The 24,287-nt window shown below is 52.5% G+C and overlaps 1 protein-coding gene across 1 annotated transcript in view; it reads right to left on the minus strand.

Annotated features, from left to right (window-relative positions):
• The window catches only part of LOC144499967 (protocadherin-16-like), a 502,287-nt gene that overhangs the window by 64,910 nt on the left and 413,090 nt on the right, over positions 1-24,287 (minus strand). The window contains exons 15-16 of the mRNA XM_078222709.1: positions 11,697-11,810; positions 6,421-6,632 (exon numbers count right to left, since the gene is read on the minus strand). Of these exons, the coding sequence (XP_078078835.1) occupies positions 6,421-6,632; positions 11,697-11,810 (326 nt within the window). The remainder of the gene's footprint in view (positions 1-6,420; positions 6,633-11,696; positions 11,811-24,287) is intronic.

Genomic DNA, 24,287 nt, shown 5'->3' on the forward strand with positions numbered 1-24,287 from the left:
GAAGGACATGGAGACTTTGGAGAGAGTACAGAAAAGGTTTACCAGGATGTTGCCTGGTATGGAGGGTATTAGCTATGAGGAGAGATTGAATAAACTGGGATTGTTCTCCCTGGAAAGATGGAGGCTGAGGGGCGACCTGATAGAAGTTTATAAAATTATGAGGGGTATAGATAGGGTGAACAGTTGGAAGCTTTTTCCCGGGATAGAAATGACAATTACAAGGGGGCACAAGTTCAAGATAAGGGAGGAAAGGTTCAGTGGAGATGTGCGGGGGAAATGTTTTACACATAGGGTGGTGGGGGCCTGGAATGCACTGCCAAGTGAGGTGGTTGAGGCAGACTCGTTAGCCACATTTAAGACTTAACTGGATAGGCACATCAACAAATGGAGAATAGAGGAATATAAGCGGTTGGTCCAGATAGGACAACGTGATTGGTGCAGGCTTGGAGGACTGAAGGGCCTGTTCCTGTGCTGTACTGTTCTTTGTTCTTTAAGAGATTCCTCCTCCTCTCTGTCTTCAATGGGTGACCCCTCACTCTGAGATTATTCCCTCTGGTCCTAGACTCTCCCACACGGGGAAACATCATCTCAGCATCGACCCTGTCAAACCTCCTGAGAATCCGAAATGTCTCAATAAGGTCGCGTCTCATTCTTCTAAACTCCAATGAGTACAGGCCCAACCTACTCAACCTCTCCAAGAACAAACAACAAAGAAAATTCCAGCACAGGAACAGGCCCTTCGGCCCTCCAAGCCTGCACCGACCATGCTGCCCGACTGAACTAAAACCCCCTACCCTTCCGGGGACCATATCCCTCTATTCCCATCCTATTCATGTATTTGTCAAGATGCCCCTTAAAACTCACTATCGTATCTGCTTCCACTACCTCCCCAGGCAGCGAGTTCCAGGCGCCCGCCTCATAAGAAAATCCCTCCATACCCAGGATCAACCCAGTGAACCTTTCTGGACTGCCTCCAATGCCAGTAAATCTTTCCTTAGATAAGGTGGCCAAAACTGTTCACAGTTCACAGTATACACATATCTCCCTGAGAGGGAGAGAGGACTGAGAGACATCAGTCATAAAGTCCTAGTCATAGAGTTTTATAGCACAGAAAAGGCCCCATGGCCCATCGACACCAACAATAGCTACCATTAAAGGCTAATCCCATTTTCCTGCACTCATATCATTGAATGTTTTGATATTTCAAGTGTCCATCCAAATACTTTTTGAAGGTTGTAAGGTTTCCAGCCTCCATTGTCTTCCCAGGCAGCGCATTCCAGATTCCCACACCCCTCTGAGTGGAAATGTTTTTTCTCAAATCCCCTCTGAATCTCCAGCCCCCACCCTAAAACTCTGCTCCTCGTGATTGACCCCACAAGGGGAACAGCTGCTCCCTACTCACCCTGTCTATGCCCTTCAAAATCAGATACACCTCAAACATATCCCCCCCCTCATGGTGAGGGCACGGCGGCACAGTGATTAGCACTGCTGCCTCACAGCGCCAGGGACCCAGGGAGGCACGGGGGCACAGAGGTTAGCACTGCTGCCTCACAGCGCCAGGGACCCAGGGAGGCACGGCGGCACAGAGGTTAGCACTGCTGCCTCACAGCGCCAGGGACCCAGGGAGGCACAGTGGCACAGAGGTTAGCACTGCTACCTCACAGCGCCAGGGACCCAGGGAGGCACGGCGGCACAGAGGTTAGCACTGCTGCCTCACAGCGCCAGGGACCCAGGGAGGCACGGCGGCACAGAGGTTAGCACTGCTGCCTCACAGCGCCAGGGACCCGGGGAGGCACGGCGGCACAGAGGTTAGCACTGCTGCCTCACAGCGCCAGGGACCCAGGGAGGGCACAGTGGCACAGTGATTAGCACTGCTGCCTCACAGCGCCAGGGACCCGGGGCAGCACGGCGGCACAGTGATTAGCACTGCTGCCTCACAGCGCCAGGGACCCAGGGAGGCACGGCGGCACAGAGGTTAGCACTGCTGCCTCACAGCGCCAGGGACCCAGGGAGGCACGGCGGCACAGAGGTTAGCACTGCTGCCTCACAGCGCCAGGGACCCGGGGCAGCACGGTGACACAGTGGGTTAGCACTGCTGCCTCACAGCGCCAGGGACCCAGGGCAGCACGGTGACACAGTGGGTTAGCACTGCTGCCTCACAGCGCCAGGGACCCAGGGAGGCACGGCGGCACAGTGGTTAGCACTGCTGCCTCACAGTGCCAGGGACCCAGGGAGGCACGGCGGCACAGAGGTTAGCACTGCTGCCTCACAGCGCCAGGGACCCAGGGAGGCACGGCGGCACAGTGGGTTAGCACTGCTGCCTCACAGTGCCAGGGACCCAGGGAGGCACGGCGGCACAGTGGGTTAGCACTGCTGCCTCACAGCGCCAGGGACCCAGGGAGGCACGGCGGCACAGTGGTTAGCACTGCTGCTTCACAGCGCCAGGGACCCAGGGAGGCACGGCGGCACAGAGGTTAGCACTGCTGCCTCACAGCGCCAGGGACCCAGGGAGGGCACAGTGGCACAGTGATTAGCACTGCTGCCTCACAGCGCCAGGGACCCAGGGAGGCACGGCGGCACAGTGATTAGCACTGCTGCCTCACAGCGCCAGGGACCCAGGGAGGCACGGCGGCACAGAGGTTAGCACTGCTGCCTCACAGCGCCAGGGACCCAGGGAGGCACGGCGGCACAGTGATTAGCACTGCTGCCTCACAGCGCCAGGGACCCAGGGCGGCACGGTGACACAGTGATTAGCACTGCTGCCTCACAGCGCCAGGGACCCAGGGAGGCACGGCGGCACAGTGATTAGCACTGCTGCCTCACAGCGCCAGGGACCCAGGGAGGCACGGCGGCACAGTGATTAGCACTGCTGCCTCACAGCGCCAGGGACCCAGGGAGGCACGGTGACACAGTGATTAGCACTGCTGCCTCACAGCGCCAGGGACCCAGGGAGGCACGGTGACACAGTGATTAGCACTGCTGCCTCACAGCGCCAGGGACCCAGGGAGGCACGGTGACACAGTGATTAGCACTGCTGCCTCATAGCGCCAGGGACCCAGGGAGGCACGGTGACACAGTGATTAGCACTGCTGCCTCATAGCGCCAGGGACCCAGGGAGGCACGGTGACACAGTGATTAGCACTGCTGCCTCACAGCGCCAGGGACCCAGGGAGGCACGGTGACACAGTGATTAGCACTGCTGCCTCACAGCGCCAGGGACCCAGGGAGGCACGGTGACACAGAGGTTAGCACTGCTGCCTCACAGCGCCAGGGACCCAGGGAGGGCACAGTGGCACAGTGATTAGCACTGCTGCCTCACAGTGCCAGGGACCCAGGGAGGGCACAGTGGCACAGTGATTAGCACTGCTGCCTCACAGCGCCAGGGACCCAGGGAGGCACGGCGGCACAGTGATTAGCACTGCTGCCTCACAGCGCCAGGGACCCAGGGCGGCACAGTGACACAGTGATTAGCACTGCTGCCTCAGCGCCAGGGACCTGTGCTCCATTCCCAGCTCGGGTCACTGCCTGTGTGGAGTCTGCACATTCTCCCTGTGTCTGCGTGGGTTTCCTCTGGATGCTCTGGTTTTCTCCCACAGTCCAAAGACGTGCTGGTTAGAGTGCATTGGCCATGCTAAATTCTTCCTCAGTGTACCCGAACAGGTGCCGGAGTGTGACGACGAGGAGATTTTCACAGTAACTTCATTGCTGTGTTAATGTAAGACTACTTGTAACACAGTAAATAAACTTAAAAACTCAGCCTTCTCTGCTCTGAAGAAAACAATCCAAGCCAATCCAGTCTCTCCTTGTAGCTCAAATACTCCATACCAAAAAACGTCCTGGTGAATCTCCTCTGCACTCCCTCTAGCGCAATCATATCTTACCCATTAATTGTCTAAATGCTTTTTAAAAGACAAAATTGTACCCACCTCTACTACTGCCTCTGGCAGCTTGTTCCAGACACTCACCACCCTCAGTGTGAGAAAATTGCCCCTCTGGACACTTTTGTATCTCTCCCCTCTCACCTTAAACCTATGCCCTCTAGTTTTAGACTCCCCTACTTCTGGGAAAAGATATTGACTATCGAGCTGATCTGTGCCCCTTATTATTTTATAGACCTCTATAAGGTCACCCCTCAGCCTCCTACATTCCAGGGAAAAAAGTCCCAGTCTATCCAGCTTCTCCTTATAATTCAAACCATCAAATCCCGGTAGCATCCTAGTAAGTCTTTTGTGCACTCTTTCCAGTTTAATGATATCCTTTCTATAATAAGGTGACCAGAACTGTACACAGTATTCCAAGTGTGGCCTTACCAATGTCTTGTACAACTTCAACAAGACGTCCCAACTCCTGTATTCAATGTTCCGACCAATGAAACCAAGCATGCTGAATGCCTTCTTCACCACTCTGTCCACCTGTGACTCCACTTTCAACGAGCTATGAACATGTACCCCTAGATCTCTTTGTTCTGTAACTCTCCCCAACGCTCTACCATTAACTGAGTAAGTCCTGCCCTGGTTCAATCTACCAAAATGCATCACCTCGCATTTATCTAAATTAAACTCCATCTGCCATTCGTCAGCCCACTGGCCCAATTGATCAAGATCCCGTTGCAATTGGAGATAACCTTGTTCACTGTCCACAATGCCACCAATCTTGGTGTCATCTGCAAACTTACTAACCATGCCTTCTATATTCTCATCCAAATCATTAATGTAAATGACAAATAACAGTGGACCCAGTACCGATCCCTGAGGCACACCGCTGGTCACAGGCCTCCAGTTTGAAAAACAACCCTCTAAAACCATCCTCTGGCTTCTGTCATGAAGCCAATTTTGCATCCATTTAGCTACCTCACCCTGGATCCCGTGAGATTTAAGCTTATGCAACAACCTACCATGCAGTACCTTGTCAAAGGCCTTGCTAAAGTCCATGTAGACAACATCAACTGCACTGCCGTCATCTACCTTATTGGTTACCCCTTCAAAAAACTCAATCAAATTTGTGACACATGATTTTCCACTCACAAAGCCATGCTGACTGTCCCTAATCAGTCCTTGCAGCTCTAAATGCCTGTAGATCCTGTCTCTCAAAATACCTTCCAACAATTTACCCATCACAGATGTGAGGCTCACTGGCCTGTAGTTCCCAGGCTTTTCCCTGCAGTCCTTTTTAAACAAAGGCACAACATTTATCACCCTCCAATCTTCAGGCACCTCACCCGTGACTATCGATGATTCAAATATCTCAGCTAGGGGACCCATAATTTCCTCCCTTACCTCCCACAATGTCCTGGGATACACTTCATCAGGTCCCGGGGATTTATCTACCTTGATGCGCTCTAAGACATCCAGCATCTCCTTCTCTGTAATATGTACACTCCTCAAGACATCATTATTTATTCCCCCAGGTTCCCTAACATCCATGCTTTTCTCAACAGTAAATACTGATGAGAAATATTTCAGATCTCACCCAAGTCCTCTGGCACTTGTGGAGATGCCGGCGTTGGACTGGGGTAAACACAGTAAGACGTCTCACAACACCAGGTTGATGCTATACACTAGATACATCGATGACATTTTCTTCCTAACCTGGTGTTGTTAGACTTCTTACTGTGACTTCCCCTGTGGCCAGAGAGGAATTAAAAATTTGTGTCAGAGCCCCTGCAATTTCCTGCCTTGCCTCCCACAGCAACCTGGGATGCAATTCTAACTTTATATTATGTTGATCTTTCTCTACACCCTAGCTATAACTGTAACACTACATTCTGCACCCTTTCCTTTCCTTCTCCCCTCTGTACTCTATGTACGGTATGTTTTGTCTGTATAGCGCGCAAGAAACAATACTTTTCACTGTATACTAATACATGTGACAATAATAAATCAAATCAAATCAATTAATCCAGGCCAGGGAATTTGTCCATTTTTAAGCCCTTACTATGTCAAACTGTGCAAGTTCCTCACAGTCTCTGTTCCTGAATTCTGTACCGATATTCTCCTTTTCCAGAGTGAAGACCAAGGAGAAATATTTATTTAACACATAGATTGCCCCCTTGCTCTCTAACGGGCCTCACTCTTTCCCTGGTTAACCTCTTCCCCTTAATGTACATCAAGAATATTTTAGCATTATCTCTAATCCTGTTCCACTCAGTCCCTGAGAGAGAGAGAGAGAGAGAGGACTGAGAAACACCAGTCAATGTACAGATATCACCCTGAGGGGGGAACCTGCCCACTGCCCTGTCTCGAGTGAGTTTGGTGCTTTGTGTACTGTGTCTGTGGTTGTTTTCTATGATCACAGGTTGATACACGTGCTGCCTCTATATGGCGATATGTAGTCCTGAATAGCTCCATACATTCAGAGCTTGGTCCAGGTGAACTAGTGACCTGTCCACTGAAGATTTCCTGGTGTCTCGCTTTGTCTTACCTGCATGATCGGAGTGTTATAACCCTGAGCTTCCCAAATAAAAGCCACATAGTTCTGCAGCTGAAAATGTGGCAGATTGTCATTGACGTCATGAAGACTGAGTGTGACGGCGGTGAACACAAAGGAGGAAGGAGATTCTGCTTTAATCACCAGGCGCAACTTGGGGGTTTGTTCATAGTCCAGTCCTGAGGAACTCTTCACAGAGATATCGCCTGGGGAGGGGAGAGAGGCCATGAGTGTCCAATACAAAACGCTGTCAGTCAGTCTGTTCAACACAGCTTGGGAATATCACTGACAATTCTGCTGGAAAACATCTCAAACTGATCTGCATTAGGGTTAAAGGTTAGGGTTAAGGGTTAGGGGTTAGGGTTGGAGTTAGAGTTAGGGTTAGGGTTGGAGCTAGGGTTAGCATTATGGTTGCAGTTAGAGTTAGGGTTAGAGTTAGGGTTAGGTTAGAGTTAGGGTTAGAGTTAGGGTTAGAGTTAGGGTTAGGGTTAGGGTTAGGGTTAGAGTTAGGGTTAGGGTTAGGGTTAGGGTTAGGGTTAGGGTTAGAGTTAGAGTTCGGGTTAGGGTTAGGGTTAGGGTTCGGGTTAGGGTTAGGGTTAGAGTTCGGGTTAGGGTTAGGGTTAGGGTTAGAGTTAGGGTTAGGGTTAAAGTTAGGGTTAGGGTTCGGGGTTAGGGTTAGGGATTGGTGTTAAGGTTAGGGATTGGGGTTGGGGTTAGGGTTAAAGTTAGGGTTAGGGTTAGGGGTTTGGGTTAGTGTTAGGGTTAGGGGTTCAGCTTAGGGTTAGTTAGGGTTAGGGTGAAGGTTCGGGTTCGGGTTAGAGTTAGGGTTAGGGTTAGGGTTCAGGTTAGCGTTAGGGTTAGAGTTAGGGTTCAGGTTAGGGTTCGGGTTAGAGTTAGGGTTTGGGTTAGGGGTTCGGGTTCGGGTTAGAGTTAGGGTTTGGGTTAGGGGTTCGGGTTCGGGTTAGAGTTGGGGTTAGGGTGAAGGTTCGTGTTATTGTTAGGGTGAAGGTTCGGGTTAGGGTTAGAGTTCAGGTTAGGGTTAAGGTTAAGGTTAGGTTAGGGTTAGGGTTGGCGTTGGGGTTGGGGTTGGGGTTAGGGTTAAGGGTTCGGGTTAAGGGTGAGGGTTAGGGTTAGGGGTTAGAGTTAGGGTTGGGGTTAGGGGTTCAGGTTTGGGTTAGAGTTAGGGTGAAGGTTCGGGTTCGAGTTCGGGTTCGGGGTAAAGTTAGGGTTAGGGTTAGAGTTAGGGTTAGAGTTAGGGGTTAGGGTTAGAGGTTAGGGTTAAGGTTAGGGGTTAGGGTTAGGGGTTAGGGTTAGGGGTTTGGGTTAGAGTTAGGGTTAGGGGTTCGGGTTCGGGTTCGGGTTAGGGTTAGGGTTAGGGTTAGGGTTAGAGTTAGGGTTAACGGTTTGGGTTCGGGATAGTGGTTCAGTTTAGGGTGAAGGTTCAGGTTAGGGTTCGGGGTTCGAGTTAGAGTTCAGGTGAGAGGTTCAGGTTGGGGTGAAGGTTTGGGTCAGGGTTAGGGTTAGGGGTTCAGGTTCGGATGAAGGTTCGGGTTAGGGGTTCGGGTTAGAGTTATGCTTAGGGGTTCAGGTTAGGGTGAAGGTTAGGGTTAGAGATTGGGTTGGGGGTTCAGGTTAGGGTGAAGGTTCGGGTTCAGGTTAGAGATTGGGTTCGGGGTTCAGGTTAGGGTGAAGGTTCGGGTTAGGGTTAGGGGTTCAGGTTAGAGTTAGGGTTAGGGGTTCAGGTTAGGGTGAAGGTTCGGCTCAGGGTTAGGGTTAGGGTGAAGGTTCGGGTTAGGGTTAGCAGACAATTAATTAATTCCTCCGAAGTGCAGCATTTGTTTCTATGGACAACAGAGACCGATTTGTACAAAGCAAGATCCCAGAAACTGTGATGGAATCCATACACAACCTTATTGCACCTTGACAAATATATCATCGAAAGAATATTGAGGAGAATAACGGTGTCCTTCTACAGATTGCTGCCATGGAATCGTTAACACACATGTTCAACAGTGCGGCACTCCCTCAGTACTGACCCTCTGACAAAGTGACACTCCCTCATTACTGACCCTCTGACAGTGCGGCACTCCCTCAGTACTGACGCTCTGACAGTGCGGCACTCCCTCAGCACTGACCCTCTGACAGTGCAGCACTCCCTCATTACTGACCCTCTGACAGTGCGGCACTCCCTCAGTACTGACGCTCTGACAGTGCGGCACTCCCTCAGTACTGACCCTCTGACAGAGCGACACTCCCTCAGCACTGACCCTCTGACAGAGCGACACTCCCTCAGTACTGACCCTCTGACAGTGCAGCACTCCCTCAGTACTGACCCCCTGACAGTGCGGCACTCCCTCAGTACTGACCCTCTGACAGGGCGACACTCCCTCAGTACTGACCCTCTGACAGGGCGACACTCCCTCAGTACTGACCCTCTGACAGTGCAGCACTCCCTCAGTACTGACCCTCTGACAGTGCGGCACTCCCTCAGTACTGACCCCCTGACAGTGCGGCACTCCCTCAGTACTGACCCTCTGACAGGGCGACACTCCCTCAGTACTGACCCTCTGACAGGGCGACACTCCCTCAGTACTGACCCTCTGACAGTGCAGCACTCCCTCAGTACTGACCCTCTGACAGTGCGGCACTCCCTCAGTACTGACCCTCTGACAGTGCGGCACTCCCTCAGTACTGACCCTCTGACAGGGCGACACTCCCTCAGTACTGACCCTCTGACAGGGCGACACTCCCTCAGTACTGACCCTCTGACAGGGCGACACTCCCTCAGTACTGACCATCTGACAGTGCAGCACTCCCTCAGTACTGACGCTCTGCCAGTGCGGCACTCCCTCATTACTGACCCTCTGACAGAGCGACACTCCCTCAGCACTGACCCTCTGACTGTGCAGTGCTCCCTCAGTACTGACCCTCTGACAGTGCGGCACTCCCTCAGTACTGACCCTCTGACAGGGCGACACTCCCTCAGTACTGACCATCTGACAGTGCAGCACTCCCTCAGTACTGACGCTCTGCCAGTGCGGCACTCCCTCATTACTGACCCTCTGACAGAGCGACACTCCCTCAGCACTGACCCTCTGACTGTGCAGTGCTCCCTCAGTACTGACCCTCTGACAGTGCGGCACTCCCTCAGTACTGACCCTCTGACAGTGCGGCACTCCCTCAGTACTGACCCTCCGACAGTGCGGCACTCCCTCAGTACTGACCCTCTGACAGTGCGGCACTCCCTCAGTACTGACTCTCTGACAGTGCGGCACTCCCTCAGTACTGACCCTCTGACAGTGCGGCACTCCCTCAGTACTGACCCTCTGACAGTGCGGCACTCCCTCAGTACTGACTCTCTGACAGTGCGGCACTCCCTCAGTACTGACCCTCTGACAGTGCGGCACTCCCTCAGTACTGACCCTCTGACAGTGCGGCACTCCCTCAGTACTGACCCTCTGACAGTGCGGCACTCCCTCAGTACTGACCCTCTGACAGTGCGGCACTCCCTCAGTACTGACCCTCTGACAGTGCGGCACTCCCTCAGTACTGACCCTCTGACAGTGCGGCACTCCCTCAGTACTGACCCTCTGACAGTGCGGCACTCCCTCAGCACTGACCCTCTGACAGTGCGGCACTCCCTCAGCACTGACCCTCTGACAGTGCGGCACTCCCTCAGTACTGACCCTCTGACAGTGCAGCACTCCCTCAGTACTGACCCTCTGACAGTGCGGCACTCCCTCAGCACTGACCCTCTGACAGTGCGGCACTCCCTCAGCACTGACCCTCTGACAGTGCGGCACTCCCTCAGTACTGACCCTCTGACAGTGCGGCACTCCCTCAGTACTGACCCTCTGACAGTGCGGCACTCCCTCAGTACTGACCCTCCGACAGTGCAGCACTCCCTCAGCACTGACCCTCTGACAGTGCGGCACTCCCTCAGTACTGACCCTCTGACAGTGCGGCACTCCCTCAGTACTGACCCTCTGACAGTGCGGCACTCCCTCAGTACTGACCCTCTGACAGTGCGGCACTCCCTCAGTACTGACCCTCTGACAGTGCGGCACTCCCTCAGTACTGACCCTCTGACAGTGCGGCACTCCCTCAGTACTGACCCTCTGACAGTGCGGCACTCCCTCAGTACTGACCCTCTGACAGTGCGGCACTCCCTCAGTACTGACCCTCTGACAGTGCGGCACTCCCTCAGTACTGACCCTCCGACAGTGCAGCACTCCCTCAGCACTGACCCTCTGACAGTGCGGCACTCCCTCAGTACTGACCCTCTGACAGTGCGGCACTCCCTCAGTACTGACCCTCTGACAGTGCGGCACTGACCCTGGTTGTATTTGCCTGGAATCTGGTGCAATGACTCAGTGGTGAGTATTTGTGTGGAATTAGGATTTTGACCCTGGAGATATTGGGGTAAAGGAAAGGTCACATCATTTTTCGCCCTCTGGTCTATTATTGTGTGTCGTTCTGGTTTGCCCCTTGACACAGCGTGGGGATGTAATGTCTGAGAGGGACTGTCACACCGTACACACCGTACACACAGCCACGCCCTGCTTGTTGCCGGGTCTAATCTGGGTGCCAAAGGTCAGCAGTTGGCCACAAGAACCAGTCAGTGACACCGGGCTGGGAAACTGTCCCAGATCACCCGGAATCGCAGCAGAGGGTTTAGGCATTTATGGGGGGGTGTTGGGGGAGGTGGGGTGTGTGAGGAGGTGTGTGCGGATTGTGTATACGGGGTTTGTATAGGGGGTTGGTGAGGGAGTGTGTCGGGGTGTGTGTGAGGGTGTGTGTGAGGGTTTGTGTGTGTGTGTGGGCGTGTACAGGGGTGTGTGAGGGTGTGTTTTAGGGGGTGTGTCTGGGGGGGTGTCTGGGTGTGTGCATGGGGAGTGTGTGTACGGGGTGAGTATAGGGGGTTTGTGAGGGAGAGTATCTGGGGGTGTGTGATGAAGTGTGTACGGGGGGTGTGTGAGGGTGAATGTGAGGGGGTGTGTGAGGATGTGTGTGAGGGTGTGTGTGAGGGGGTGTGTAAGGAGGTATGTGAGAGGGTGTGTGAGGATGCATGTGAGGGTGTGTGTGAGGGGGTGTGTAAGGAGTTATGTGAGGGGGTGTGTGAGGATGCATCTGAGGGTGTGTGTGAGGGTGTGTGTGAGGGGGTGTGTGAGGATGTGTTTGAGGGTGCGTGTGAGGGTGCGTGTGAGGGTGTGTGTGAGGGGGTGTGTGAGGGTGTGGGTGAGGGGATGTGTGTCTCCCAGCCCCTCTACCTGTGTTAGAGCGGATGGTGAAGACTCCGTCTTCATTGCCACTGAAGATACTGTGAAGGATTCCTCGGTGTGAGCCGTCGGGATGCTGGGCCTGTATCTTCACAACCGACGTACCTGCAGTAACGGGAACATTGCATGAATACAACTGGGACCCTGGAGAGTCAAAGCTTCAAATCAAGCAACATTGAGCCCACAGCACAGGAGGAGGGCCTTCATCCATGCTTGGTTTCATCGGTCAGAATATTGAACACAGGAGTTGGAATGTCTTGTTGAAGTTGTACAAGACATTGGTAAGGCCATATTTGGAATCCTGTGTACAGTTCTGGTCACCTTATTATAGAAAGGATATTATTAAACTAGGAAGAGTGCAGAAAGGATTTATTAGGATGCTACCGGTACTTGATGGATTGAGTTATAAGGAGAGGCTGGATAGACTGGGATTTTTTTCTCTGGAGTGTAGGAGGCTGAGGGGTGACCTTATAGAGGTCTATAAAATAATGAGGGACACAGATCAGCTCGATCGTCAATATCTTTTCCCAGAAATAGAGGAGTCTAAAACTAGAGGGTATAGGTTTCAGGTGAGAGGGGAGAGATACAAAAGTGTCCAGAGGGGCAATTTTTTCACACTGAGGGTGGTGAGTGTCTGGAACAAGCTGCCAGAGGTAGTAGTAGAATTTTGTCTTTGAAAAAGCATTTAGATAGTTACATGGGTACGATGGGTATAGAGGGATATGGGCCAAATGCGGGCAATTGGGACTAGCTTAGGGTTTTAAAAAAAAAATGGCGGCATGGACAAGTTGGGTCGAAGGGCCTGTTTCCATGCTGTAAACCTCTCTGACTCTATGACTCACCTATTCTGTGCCAGGATTTACGTTCCACACACGCAAACTGTCTCTCCGATTGCCTCATCCCCTGCTGCCCAACATCCACACCTCCCAACCCTCCCTTATATCCCTTTGTCTCTTTCTCCTTTGTGATATATTAGAACATAGAACAGTGCAGCACAGAACAGGCCCTTCAGCCCACGATGTTGTGCTGAGCTTTATCTGAAACCAAGATCAAGCTATCCCACTCCCTATCATCCTGGTGTGCTCCATGTGCCTATCCAATAACCGCTTAAATGTTCCTAAAGTGTCTGACTCCACTATCACTGCAGGCAGTCCATTCCACACCCCAACCACTCTCTGAGTAAAGAACCTACCTCGGACATCCTTCCTATATCTCCCACCATGAACCCTATAGTTATGCCCCCTTGTAATAGCTCCATCCACCCGAGAAAATAGTCTTTGAATGTTCACTCTATCTATCCCCTTCATCATTTTATAAACCTTTATTAAGTCTCCCCTCAGCCTCCTCCGCTCCAGAGAGAACAGCCCTAGCTCCCTCAACCTTTCTTCATAAGACCTACCCTCCAAACCAGGCAGCATCCTGGTAAATCTCCTCTGCACTCTTTCCAGCGCTTCCACATCCTTCCCAGGCGGTTTAAGTTTAAGACTTATCTGGACAGCTATATGAACGGAATGGGAATGGAGGGATACAAAAGAGTGGTCTAGTTTGGACCAGGGAGCGGCGCGGGCTAATTGTTCCTTGTTTCTCGTTTCAAGGCTTCATTCTATGATCATCTTGCTGGTGCCAGTACAGAGCGAGACTGCGGATAGTTGGGAACCTGTCTCGGGGGCAGGGAATTCATATGGTGTTCGTGGAAGTGGAAATGAATAGGGTTGGGAAGCATTTTCCGATCAGGGCCAGTGTGATCTCCTGGACTCGTTTCGATCGCCTCAGGGGGTCGGAGAGGAATTTCCCAGATTTTTTTTCCCCATATTGGCCCTGGGGTTTTCACTCTGGGTTTTCGCCTCTCCCTGGAGATCACATGGTCTGGAATGGGGGGGTGGGGGTGAGTTAATAGGTTGTGATGAACAAAGCATCGTAGCTGTGAGGGACAGCTCGGTGGATAGGATATTGGTATGTAGATAGGCTGGAAAATTGGGCGGGGATCCTGGATTCAGGATTCAATCCTGGACCGGGGGGCGGCGCGGGCTTGGAGGGCCGGAGGGCCTGTTCCTGTGCTGTATTGTTCTTTGTTCTTTGTTCTTATATTTAGGTGACCAGAACTGCACACAATATTCTAAATGTGGTCTCACCAAGGTCCTGTACAGTTGCAGCATAACCCCACGGCTCTTAAATTCCAACCCCCTGTTAATAAAAGCTAACACACTATAGGCCTTCTTCACAGCTCTATCCACTTGAGTGGCAACCTTTAGAGATCTGTGGATATGGACCCCAAGATCTCTCTGTTCCTCCACAGTCTTCAGAACCCTACCTTTGACCTGTAATCCACATTTAAATTAGTCCTACCAAAATGAATCACCTCACATTTATCAGGGTTAAACTCCATTTGCCATTTTTCAGCCCAGCTTTGCATCCAATCTATGTCTCTTTGCAGCCTACAACAGCCCTCCACCTCATCCACTACTCCACCAATCTTGGTGTCATCAGCAAATTTACTGATCCACCCTTCAGCCCCCTCCTCTAAGTCATTAATAAAAATCTCAAAGAGCAGAGGACCAAGCACTGATCTCTGTGGCACTCCGCTAGCAACCTGCCTCCAATCCGAAAATTTTCCATCCACCACCACCCTCTGTCTTCGATCAGATAGTCAGTTACCTATCCAATCGGCCAACTTTCCCTCTATCCCACACCTCCTTACTTTCATCACAAGCCGACCATGAGGGACCTTATCAAACGCCTCACTAAAATCCATGTATATGACATCAACTGCCCTACCTTCATCAACACACTTAGTTACCTCCTCAAAAAATTCTATCAAATTTGTGAGGCATGACTTGCCCTTCACGAATCCGTGCTGACTATCCCGGATTAATCCGCATCTTTCTAAATGGTCGTAAATCCCATCCCTAAGGACCTTTTCCATCAACTTACCAACCACCGAAGTAAGACTAACCGGTCTATAATTACCAGGGTCATTTCTATTCCCTATCTTAAACAGAGGAACAACATTCGCCACTCTCCAGTCCTCTGGCACCATCCCCGTGGACAGTGAGGACCCAAAGATCAAAGCCAAAGGCTCTGCAATCTCACCCCTTGCCTCCCAAAGAATCCTAGGATATATTTCATCAGGCCCAGGGGACTTATCGACCTTCAGTTTATTCAAAACTGCTAGTACATCCTCCCTCCGAACATCTGCTTCCTCCAGCCTATTAGCCTGTAACACCTTCTCTTTCTCAAAAACATGGCCCCTCTCCTTGGTGAACACTGAAGAAAAGTATTCATTCATCACCTCGCCTATCTCTTCTGACTCCATGCACAAGTTCCCACTGCTGTCCTTGACCGGCCCTAACCTCACCCTGGTCATTCTTTTATTCCTCACATAAGAGTAAAAAGCCTTGGGGTTTTCCTTGATCTGTCCCGCCAAGGACTTCTCATGTCCCCTCCTAGCTCTCCTCAGCCTCTTTTTCAGCTCATTCCTTGCTAACTTGTAACCCTGACTCTCACTCCTCTCTTTCTGAACCAGGTCATGTGAGTTCCAGAACTTCACGCTCTCTGCGGAATTTCACCAAAATCCTTTATCTAACTTGATGAGATCAGGGTAGAGACCCAATCAGCTCAGCCTTTCAGGTCAATCCTCTTCCAGCTTCCTTCAATCTTCCAGGTAAGTTTTAAAAATATTCCAGACAAGTTTAACGTAAATTCTCAGCTTTTAGAATCTCTTCCAGCTCAAATAAACCTCACTACCTGGTTTGTTCCCTTGATGAAACAACATGATGTACAAAACTCTGGTGCGGCCGCACTTGGAGTATTGCGTACAGTTCTGGTCACTGCATTATAGGAAGGATGTGGAAGCATTGGAAAGGGTGCAGAGTAGATTTACCAGGATGTTGCCTGGTATGGTGGGAAGGGCTTATGAGGAAAGGCTGAGGGGCTTGAGGTTGTTTTCATTAGAGAGAAGAAGGTTACGAGGTGACTTAATAGAGGCATACAAGATGATCAGAGGATTAGGTAGGGTGGATAGTGAGAGCCTTTTTCCTCGGATGGTGATAGCTAGCACGAGGGGACATAGCTTTAAATTGAGGGGTGAGAGATATAGGACAGATGTTAGAGGTAGGTTCTTTACTCAGAGAGTAGTAAGGGCGTGGAATGCCCTGCCTGCAGCAGTGGTGGACTCGTCAACATTAAGAGCATTCAAATGGTTATTGGAGAAACATATGGATGATATTGGAATAGTGTAGATTAGAGGGGCTTTAGATTGGTTTCACTGGTCAGTGCAACATCGAGGGCCGAAGGGCCTGTACTGCGCTGTAATGTTCTATGTTATATTAAATTATATTGGTGAATGAGCGAGTGAGTGAGTGGGTGGGTGAGTGGGTGGATGAGTGGGTGGGTGAGTGGGAGTGAGTGAGTGAGTGAGTGAGTGAGTGGGTGAATGAGCGAGTGAGTGAGTGGGTGATTGAGTGAGTGAGTGAGTGGGTGAGTGAGTGGGTGAGTGAGTGAGTGAGTGAGTTAATGAGTGAGTGACTGGGTGAATGAATAAATGAGTGAGTGAGTGAGTGAGTGAGTGAGTGAGTGAGTGGGTGGGTGGGTGGGTGAGTGAGTGGGTGAGTTCATGAGTGAGTGAGTGAGTGAATAAATGAGTGAGTGACTGAGTGAGTGAATAAATGAGTAAGTGACTGAGTGAGTGAATAAATGAGTGAGTGAGTGAGTGAAGGAGCGGGTGAGTGGGCGAGCGAATGAGTGAGTGTGTGAGTGAGCAAGTGAGTGAGTGTGAGTGAGTGTGCGAGTGAGTGAGTGAGTGAGAGAATGGGTAAGTGAGTGTGTGAGCGAGAGAGCGAGTGAGCGAGTGAGTGAGCGAGTGAGTGAGCGAGTGAGTGAGCGAGTGAGCGAGCGAGTGAGCGAGTGAGTGAGCGAGTCAGTGAGCGATTGAGTGAGTGAGCGAGTGAGCGAGTGAGTGAGTGAGCGAGCGAGTGAGCGAGTGTGTGCGTGAGTGAGTGAGTGAGCGAGCAAGCGAGCGAGTGAGTGAACAAGTGAGGGAGCAGTTGAGGGAGCGGATGAGTGAGTGAGTGAGTGAATGAGGGAGCGGGTGAGTGAGCGAGCGAATGAGTAAGTGTGTGAATGAGTGAGTGAGTGAGCAAGTGAGGGAGCAGGTGAGTGAGTGAGTGAGCAAGTGAGGGAGCAGGTGAGTGAATGAGTGAGTGAGTGCGTGTGTGTGAGTGAGTGAGTGATTGAGCGAGTGAGGGAGCGGGTGTGTGAGCGAGCGAATGAGTGAGTGTGTGAGTGAGTGAGTGAGTGAGAGAATGGGTAAGTGAGTGTGTGAGCGAGCGAGCGAGTGAGTGAGTGAGTGAGCGAGCGAGCGAGCGAGTGAGTGAGCGAGCGAGTGAGTGAGTGAGTGAGCGAGTGAGTGAGCGAGCGAGTGAGTGAGCGAGTGAGTGAGCGTGTGTGTGAGTGAATGTGAGCGAGTGTGTGCGTGAGTGAGTGGATGAGTGAGTGGGTGAGTTCATGAGTGAGTGAATAAATGAGTGAGTGACTGAGTGAGTGAATAAATGAGTAAGTGACTGAGTGAGTGAGTGAGTGAGTGAGTTGGTGAGGGAGCGGGTGATTGAGCGAGCGAATGAGTGAGTGTGTGAGTGAGTGAGTGAGTGAGCAAGTGAGTGAGTGTGAGTGAGTGTGAGTGAGTGTGCGAGTGAGGGAGTGAGTGAGAGAATGGGTAAGTGAGTGTGTGAGCGAGCGAGCGAGAGAGCGAGCGAGCGAGAGAGTGAGTGAGTGAGTGAGTGAGCGAGCGAGTAAGTGAGTGAGTGAGTGAGTGAATAAGTGAGTGAGTAAATAAATGAGTGAGTGATTGAGTGAGCGAATGAGCGAGCAAGCGAATGAGTGTGTGAGTGAGTGTGTGAGTGAGCGAGTGAGTGCGTATGAGAGAGCGAGCGAGCAAGAGAGCGAGTGAGTGAGCGAGTGAGTGAGTGAGTGAGTGAGTGAGTGAGTGAGTGAGTGAGTGAGTGAGTGAGTGTGTGTGTGAGCGAGTGGGTGAGCGAGCGAGCGACTGAGTGAGTGAGCGAGCAAATGAGGGAGCGGATGAGTGAGTGAGTGAGTGCGTGTGTGAGTGAGTGATTGAGTGAGTGAGTGAGGGAGCAGGTGAGTGAGTGAGGGAGTGAGTGAGGGAGCGGGTGAGTGAGCAAGCGAATGAGTGTGTGAGTGAGTGAGCGAGTGAGTGAGTGAGAGTGAGTGAGTGTGCGGGTGAGTGAGAGAATGGGTAAGTGAGTGCGTGAGCGAGCAAGCGAGCGAGTGAGTGAGCAAGTGAGGGCGCAGGTGAGGGAGCGGGTGAGTGAGTGAGTGAGTGAGTGATTGAGTGAGCGAGCGAGGGAGCGGGTGAGTGAGCGAGTGAATGAGTGAGTGTGTGAGTGAGTGAGTGAGCAAGTGAGTGAGTGCGAGTGAGTGAGTGAGCGAGAGAATGGGTAAGTGAGTGTGTGAGTGAGCGAGCAAGAGAGCGAGTGAGTGAGTGAGCGAGAGAGCGCGTGAGTGAGCGAGGGAGTGAGCGGGTGAGTGAGCGAGTGACTGAGCGAGTGAGTGAGCGAGTGAGTGAGCAAGCGAGTGAGCGAGCGAGTGAGCGAGCGAGCGAGCGAGCGAGTGAGTGAGTGAGTGAGTGAGCGAGCGAGTGAGTGAGTAAGTGAGCGAGTGAGTGAGCCTGTGTGTGTGAGTGAGTGAGCGAGTGAGGGAGCGGGTGAGTGAGCGAGTGAGTGAGCGAGCGAATGAGTGAGTGTGCGAGTGAGTGAGTGAGTGAGTGAGCGAGTGAGTGAGCGAGTGAGTGAGCGAGTGTGTGTGTGAGTGAGTGAGCGAGTGAGGGAGCGGGTGAGTGAGCGAGTGAGTGAGCGAGCGAATATGTGAGTGTGCGAGTGAGTGAGTGAGTGAGCGAGTGAGTGAGCAAGTGAGGGAGCAGGTGAGCGAGCGAGCGAATGAGTGAGTGTGCGAGTGAGTGATTGAGTGAGCGAGTGAGTGTGCGAGTGAGGGAGCGGGTGAGCGAGTGTGTGAGTGAGTGAGAGAATGGGTAAGTGAGTGAGTGAGCGAGCAAGTGAGTGAGTGAGTGAGCAAGTGAGGGCGCAGGTGAGGGAGCGGGTGAGTGAGTGCGTGAGTGAGTGAGTGAGTGAGCGAGTGTGAGTGAGCGAGTGAGGGAGTGTGAGTGAGCGAGCGAGCGAATGAGTGAGTGTGAGTGAGCGAGCGAGTGAGTGAGCGAGCGAGTGAGTGAGTGAGCGAGCGAGTGAGTGAGCATGTGTGTGAGTGAATGTGAGCGAGTGTGTGCGTGAGTGAGTGGATGAGTGAGTGGGTGAGTTCATGAGTGAGTGAATAAATGAGTGAGTGACTGAGTGAGTGAATAAATGAGTAAGTGAGTGAGTGAGTGAGTGAGTGAGTGAGTGAGTGAGTTGGTGAGGGACCGGGTGATTGAGCGAGCGAATGAGTGAGTGTGTGAGTGAGTGAGTGAGCAAGTGAGTGAGTGTGAGTGAGTGTGAGTGAGTGTGCGAGTGAGTGAGTGAGTGAGAGAATGGGTAAGTGAGTGTGTGAGCGAGCGAGAGAGCGAGCGAGCGAGAGAGTGAGTGAGTGAGCGCGTGAGTGAGTGAGAGAGTGAGTGAGTGAGTGAGCGAGTAAGTGAGTGAGTGAGTGAATAAGTGAGTGAGTAAATAAATGAGTGAGTGATTGAGTGAGCGAATGAGCGAGCAAGCGAATGAGCGAGTGAGTGAGTGTGTGAGTGAGCGAGTGAGTGCGTATGAGTGAGCAAGCGAGCGAGAGAGCGAGTGAGTGAGCGAGTGAGTGAGTGAGTGAGTCAGTGAGTGAGCGAGTGTGTGTGTGAGCGAGTGGGTGAGCGAGCGAGCGACTGAGTGAGTGAGCGAGCAAGTGAGGGAGTGGATGAGTGATTGAGTGAGTGAGTGAGGGAGCGGGTGAGTGAGTGAGTGAGGGAGCGGGTGAGTGAGCGAGCGAATGAGTGTGTGAGTGAGTGTGCGAGTAAGTGAGTGAGTGAGAGAATGGGTAAGTGAGTGCGTGAGCGAGCAAGCGAGCGAGTGAGTGAGCAAGTGAGGGCGCAGGTGAGGGAGCGGGTGAGTGAGTGAGTGATTGAGTGAGCGAGCGAGGGAGCGGGTGAGTGAGCGAGTGAATGAGTGAATGTGTGAGTGAGTGAGTGAGCAAGTGAGTGAGTGCGAGTGAGTGAGTGAGTGAGTGAGAGAATGGGTAAGTGAGTGTGTGAGTGAGCGAGCGAGAGAGCGAGTGAGTGAGTGAGCGAGAGAGCGAGTGAGTGAGCGAGCGAATGATCGAGCGAGTGAGCGGGTGAGTGAGCGAGTGACTGAGCGAGAGAGTGAGCGAGTGAGCGAGCGAGTGACTGAGCGAGTGAGTGAGCGAGCGAGTGAGTGAGTGTGAGTGAGCGAGCGAGTGAGTGAGTGAGCGAGTGAGTGAGTGAGTGAGCGAGCGAGTGAGTGAGCATGTGTGTGAGTGAATGTGAGCGAGTGTGTGCGTGAGTGAGTGGATGAGTGAGTGGGTGAGTTCATGAGTGAGTGAATAAATGAGTGAGTGACTGAGTGAGTGAATAAATGAGTAAGTGACTGAGTGAGTGAGTGAGTGAGTGAGTGAGTGAGTGAGTGAGCGAGCGAGTGAGTGAGCGAGCGAGTGAGTGAGCATGTGTGTGAGTGAATGTGAGCGAGTGTGTGCGTGAGTGAGTGGATGAGTGAGTGGGTGAGTTCATGAGTGAGTGAATAAATGAGTGAGTGACTGAGTGAGTAAATAAATGAGTAAGTGACTGAGTGAGTGAGTGAGTGAGTGAGTGAGTGAGTTGGTGAGGGACCGGGTGATTGAGCGAGCGAATGAGTGAGTGTGTGAGTGAGTGAGTGAGCAAGTGAGTGAGTGTGAGTGAGTGTGAGTGAGTGTGCGAGTGAGTGAGTGAGAGAATGGGTAAGTGAGTGTGTGAGCGAGCGAGAGAGCGAGCGAGCGAGCGAGTGACTGAGCGAGTGAGTGAGTGAGCGAGCGAGTGAGTGAGCGAGTGAGTGAGTGAGTGAGCGAGCGAGTGAGTGAGCGAGTGAGTGAGCGAGCGAGTGACTGAGCGAGTGAGTGAGTGATTGAGCGAGCGAGTGAGTGAGCGAGTGAGTGAGCGAGCGAGTGAGCGAGTGAGTGAGTGAGCGAGCGAGTGAGTAAGCGAGTGAGTGAGCGAGTGAGTGAGCCTGTGTGTGTGTGAGTGAGTGAGCGAGTGAGGGAGCGAGTGAGAGTGAGTGAGTGTGAGTGAGTGAGCGAGAGAGTGAGTGAGTGATGGAGCGAGTGAGAGTGAGTGAGTGTGAGTGAGTGAGCGATCGAGCGGGCGAGAGAGTGAGTGAGTGAGCGAGCGAGTGAGAGTGAGTGAGTGTGAGTGAGTGAGCGAGAGAGTGAGTGAGTGATGGAGCGAGTGAGAGTGAGTGAGTGTGAGTGAGTGAGCGATCGAGCGAGCGAGAGAGTGAGTGAGTGAGCGAGCGAGTGAGAGTGAGTGAGTGTGAGTGAGTGAGTGAGCGAGTGTGTGTGTGTGTGTGTGAGTGAGTGAGAGAATGGGAAAGTGAGTGAGAGAGTGAGTGAGCGAGTGTGTGAGTGAGCGAGTGAGTGAGCGAGTGAGTGAGTGCGAGAGCGAGCGAGAGAGAGAGTGAGTGAGCGAGCGAGAGAGTGAGCGAGTGAGTGTGAGTGTGAGCGAGCAAGCGTGTGAGTGAATGAGTGAGTGAGTGTGTGAGCGAGTTAGTGAGTGAGTGAACGAGTGTGTGAGTGAGTCAGTGAGTGGGAGAATGGGTAACTGAGTGAGTGAGCGAGTGAGTGAGTGAGAGAGAGCGAGCGAGCGAGTCAGTGTGTGAGTGAGTGAGCGAGTGAGTGTGTGTGAGTGAATGTGAGCGAGTGTGTGTGAGTGAGCGAGCGTGAGTGAGTGTGAGCGAGTGAGTGAGAGAGTGAGTAAGAGAGTGGGTGAGTGATTGAGTGATTGTGTGAGTGGGTAAGTGAGTGTGCGAGTGAGCAAGCGAGCAAGTGAGTGTGTGAGCGAGCGAGTGAGCGTATGAGTGAGTGAGAGTGTGAGGGAGTGAGCGCATGAGTGAGTGTGGGCGTGAGCGTGTGACTGAGGGAGCGAGTGAGTGAGGGAGCAAGTGAGTGAGGGAGCGAGCGAGTGAGTAAGCGAGTGAGTGAGCGAGTGAGTGAGTGAGTGTGAGTGAGCGAGCGAGCGAGTGAGTGAGGGAGTGAGTGAGAGTGAGTGAGTGAGCAAGTGAGGGAGCAGATGAGGGAGCGGGTGAGTGAGTGATTGAGTGAGTGAGTGAGCGGGTGAGTATGAGGGAGTGAGTGAGAGTGAGTGAGTGAGCAAGTGAGGGAGCAGGTGAGTGAGTGATCGAGTGAGTGAGTGAGTGAGTGAGCGGGTGAGAGAGTGATTGAGTGAGAGAATGGGTAAGTGAGAGAGCGAGTGAGTGAGCGAGTGAGTGAGCGAGTGAGTGAGTGTGAGTGAGTGAGTGAGCGAGTGAGTGAGTGTGTGAGCGAGTGAGTGAGCGAGCGAGCGAGCGAGAGTGAGAGAGCGAGCGAGTGAGCCTGCGAGCGAGTGTGAATGAGTGACAGTGAGTGAGTGAGTGAACGAGTGAGTGAGCGAGTGAGTGAGTGACTGTGAGTGAGTGAGTATGAGTGAGCGAGCGAGCGAGCGAGCGAGTGAGAGAGCGAGTGAGTGAGTGAGTGTGAGTGAGTGAGTGAGTGAGCGAGTGAGTGTGTGAGTGAGCGAGTGAGAGTGTGTGAGTGAGCGAGTGAGTGTGAGTGAGTTAGCGAGCGTGCGAGTGAGTGAGCAAGTGAGGGAGCAGCTGAGTGAGCGAGCGAGTCTCAGTGAATGAGTGTGAGTGAGTGAGCGAGTGAGTGAGTGTGAGTGTGTGACTGTGTGAGCGAGTGAGGGAGTGAGTGAGTGTATGTGAGTGAGTGAGTGTGTGCGTGAGTGAGTGAGTGTGTGCGTGAGTGAGTGAGCGAGTGAGTGACCGAGCGAGTGAGTGAGCGAGTGAGTGAGTGAGAAATTGAGGGAGCAGGTGAGGGAGCGGATGAGTGAGTGAGTATTTGATTGAGTGAGCGAGGGAGTGAGAGTCAGTGAGTGAGTGAGTGAGTGAATGGGTGAGTGAGTGAGCGAGCGAGTGAGTGAGTGTGTGAGTGAGCGAGCGAGAGAGTGAGTGAGCAAGTGAGTGAGCATGTGAGTGAGCATGAGTGTGTGAGTGAGTGTGTGTGTGTGAGTGAGCGAGGGAGTGTGAGTGAGTGAGGGAGGGAGCGAGCGTGAGTGAGTGAGCGAGCGAGTGTGAGTGAGTGAGCGAGCGAGCGAGCGAGCGTGTGAGTGAGCGAGTGAGAGTGAGTGAGGGAGCAGGTGAGTGAGTGCGTGTGTGAGTAAGTGATTGAGTGAATGTTTGATTGAGTGAGCGAGCGAGGGAGTGGGTGAGTGAGCGAGTGAGTGGGTGAGTGAGAGAATGGGTAAGTGAGTGAGTGAGCGAGCGAGAGAGTGAGTGGGTGAGTGAGTGAGTGAGTGTGTGAGTGAGCGAGTGACTGAGTGTGAGTGCTCGAGCGAGCGAGTGAGTGAGGGAGTGACTGTGAGCGAGTGAGTGAGTGGGCGAGCGAGTGAGTAAGCGAGCGAGTGAGTGAGTGAGCGAGTGAGTGAGTGTGAGTGAGTGACTGTGTGAGCGAGTGTGTGAGTGAGCAAGTGAGCGAGCGAGTGAGTGTGAGTGAGTGAGCGAGCGAGTGAGTAAGCGAGCGATTGAGTGAGTGAGCGAGTGAGTGTGAGTGCGCGAGCGAGCGAGCGAGTGAGGGAGTGAGTGAGAGTGAGTGAGTGAGCAAGTGAGGGAGCAGTTGAGGGAGCGGGTGAGTGAGTGCGTGTGTGAGTGAGTGATTGAGTGAGTGTTTGATTGAGTGAGCGAGGGAGCGGGTGAGTGAGCGAGCGAGTGAGTGAGTGAGTGTGAGTGAGTGAGAGAATGGGTAAATGAGTGAGTGAGCGAGTGTGTGATTGAGTGAGTGAGCGGGTGTGTGAGTGAGTGAGCGAGCGAGTGAGTGCATGAGAGAGCGAGTGAGTCAGCGAGTGAGTAAGCAAGTATGTGAGTGAGTGAAGGAGTGAGCGAGTGAGTAAGCGAGTAAGTGAGTGAGTAAGTGAGTGTGAGTGAGTGAGTGAGTGAGTGAGTGAGTGAGTGAGTGAGTGAGTGAGTGAGTGTGTGAGTGAGTGAGTGAGTGAGCGAGCGAGTGAGCGAGTGTGTGTGAGTGAGTGAGCAAGGAAGTGAGTGAGCGAGTGTGTGAGTGAGTGAGTTAGTGAGTGAGTGAGTGAGCGAGTGAGTAAGTGAGTGAGTGAGTGAGTGAGCGAGTGTGTGAGTGAGTGAGCAAGGAAGTGAGTGAGCGAGTGTGTGAGTGAGTGAGTGTGAGTGAGTGAGTGAGTGAGTGAGCGAGCGAGTGAGTGAGTGAGTGAGTGAGTGAGTGAGTGAGCAAGTGAGCGAGTGTGTGAGCGAGTGAGTGTGTGTGAATGTGAGCGAGTGTGAGTGAGTGTGTGTGAGGGAGTGAGAGAATGGGTAAGTGAGTGAGAGAGTGAGTGAGTGAGTGTGAGTGTGTGAGTGA

The sequence above is a fragment of the Mustelus asterias genome, chromosome 10 (assembly GCF_964213995.1).
Source record: "Mustelus asterias chromosome 10, sMusAst1.hap1.1, whole genome shotgun sequence".
NCBI classification, from domain to species: domain Eukaryota; kingdom Metazoa; phylum Chordata; class Chondrichthyes; order Carcharhiniformes; family Triakidae; genus Mustelus; species Mustelus asterias.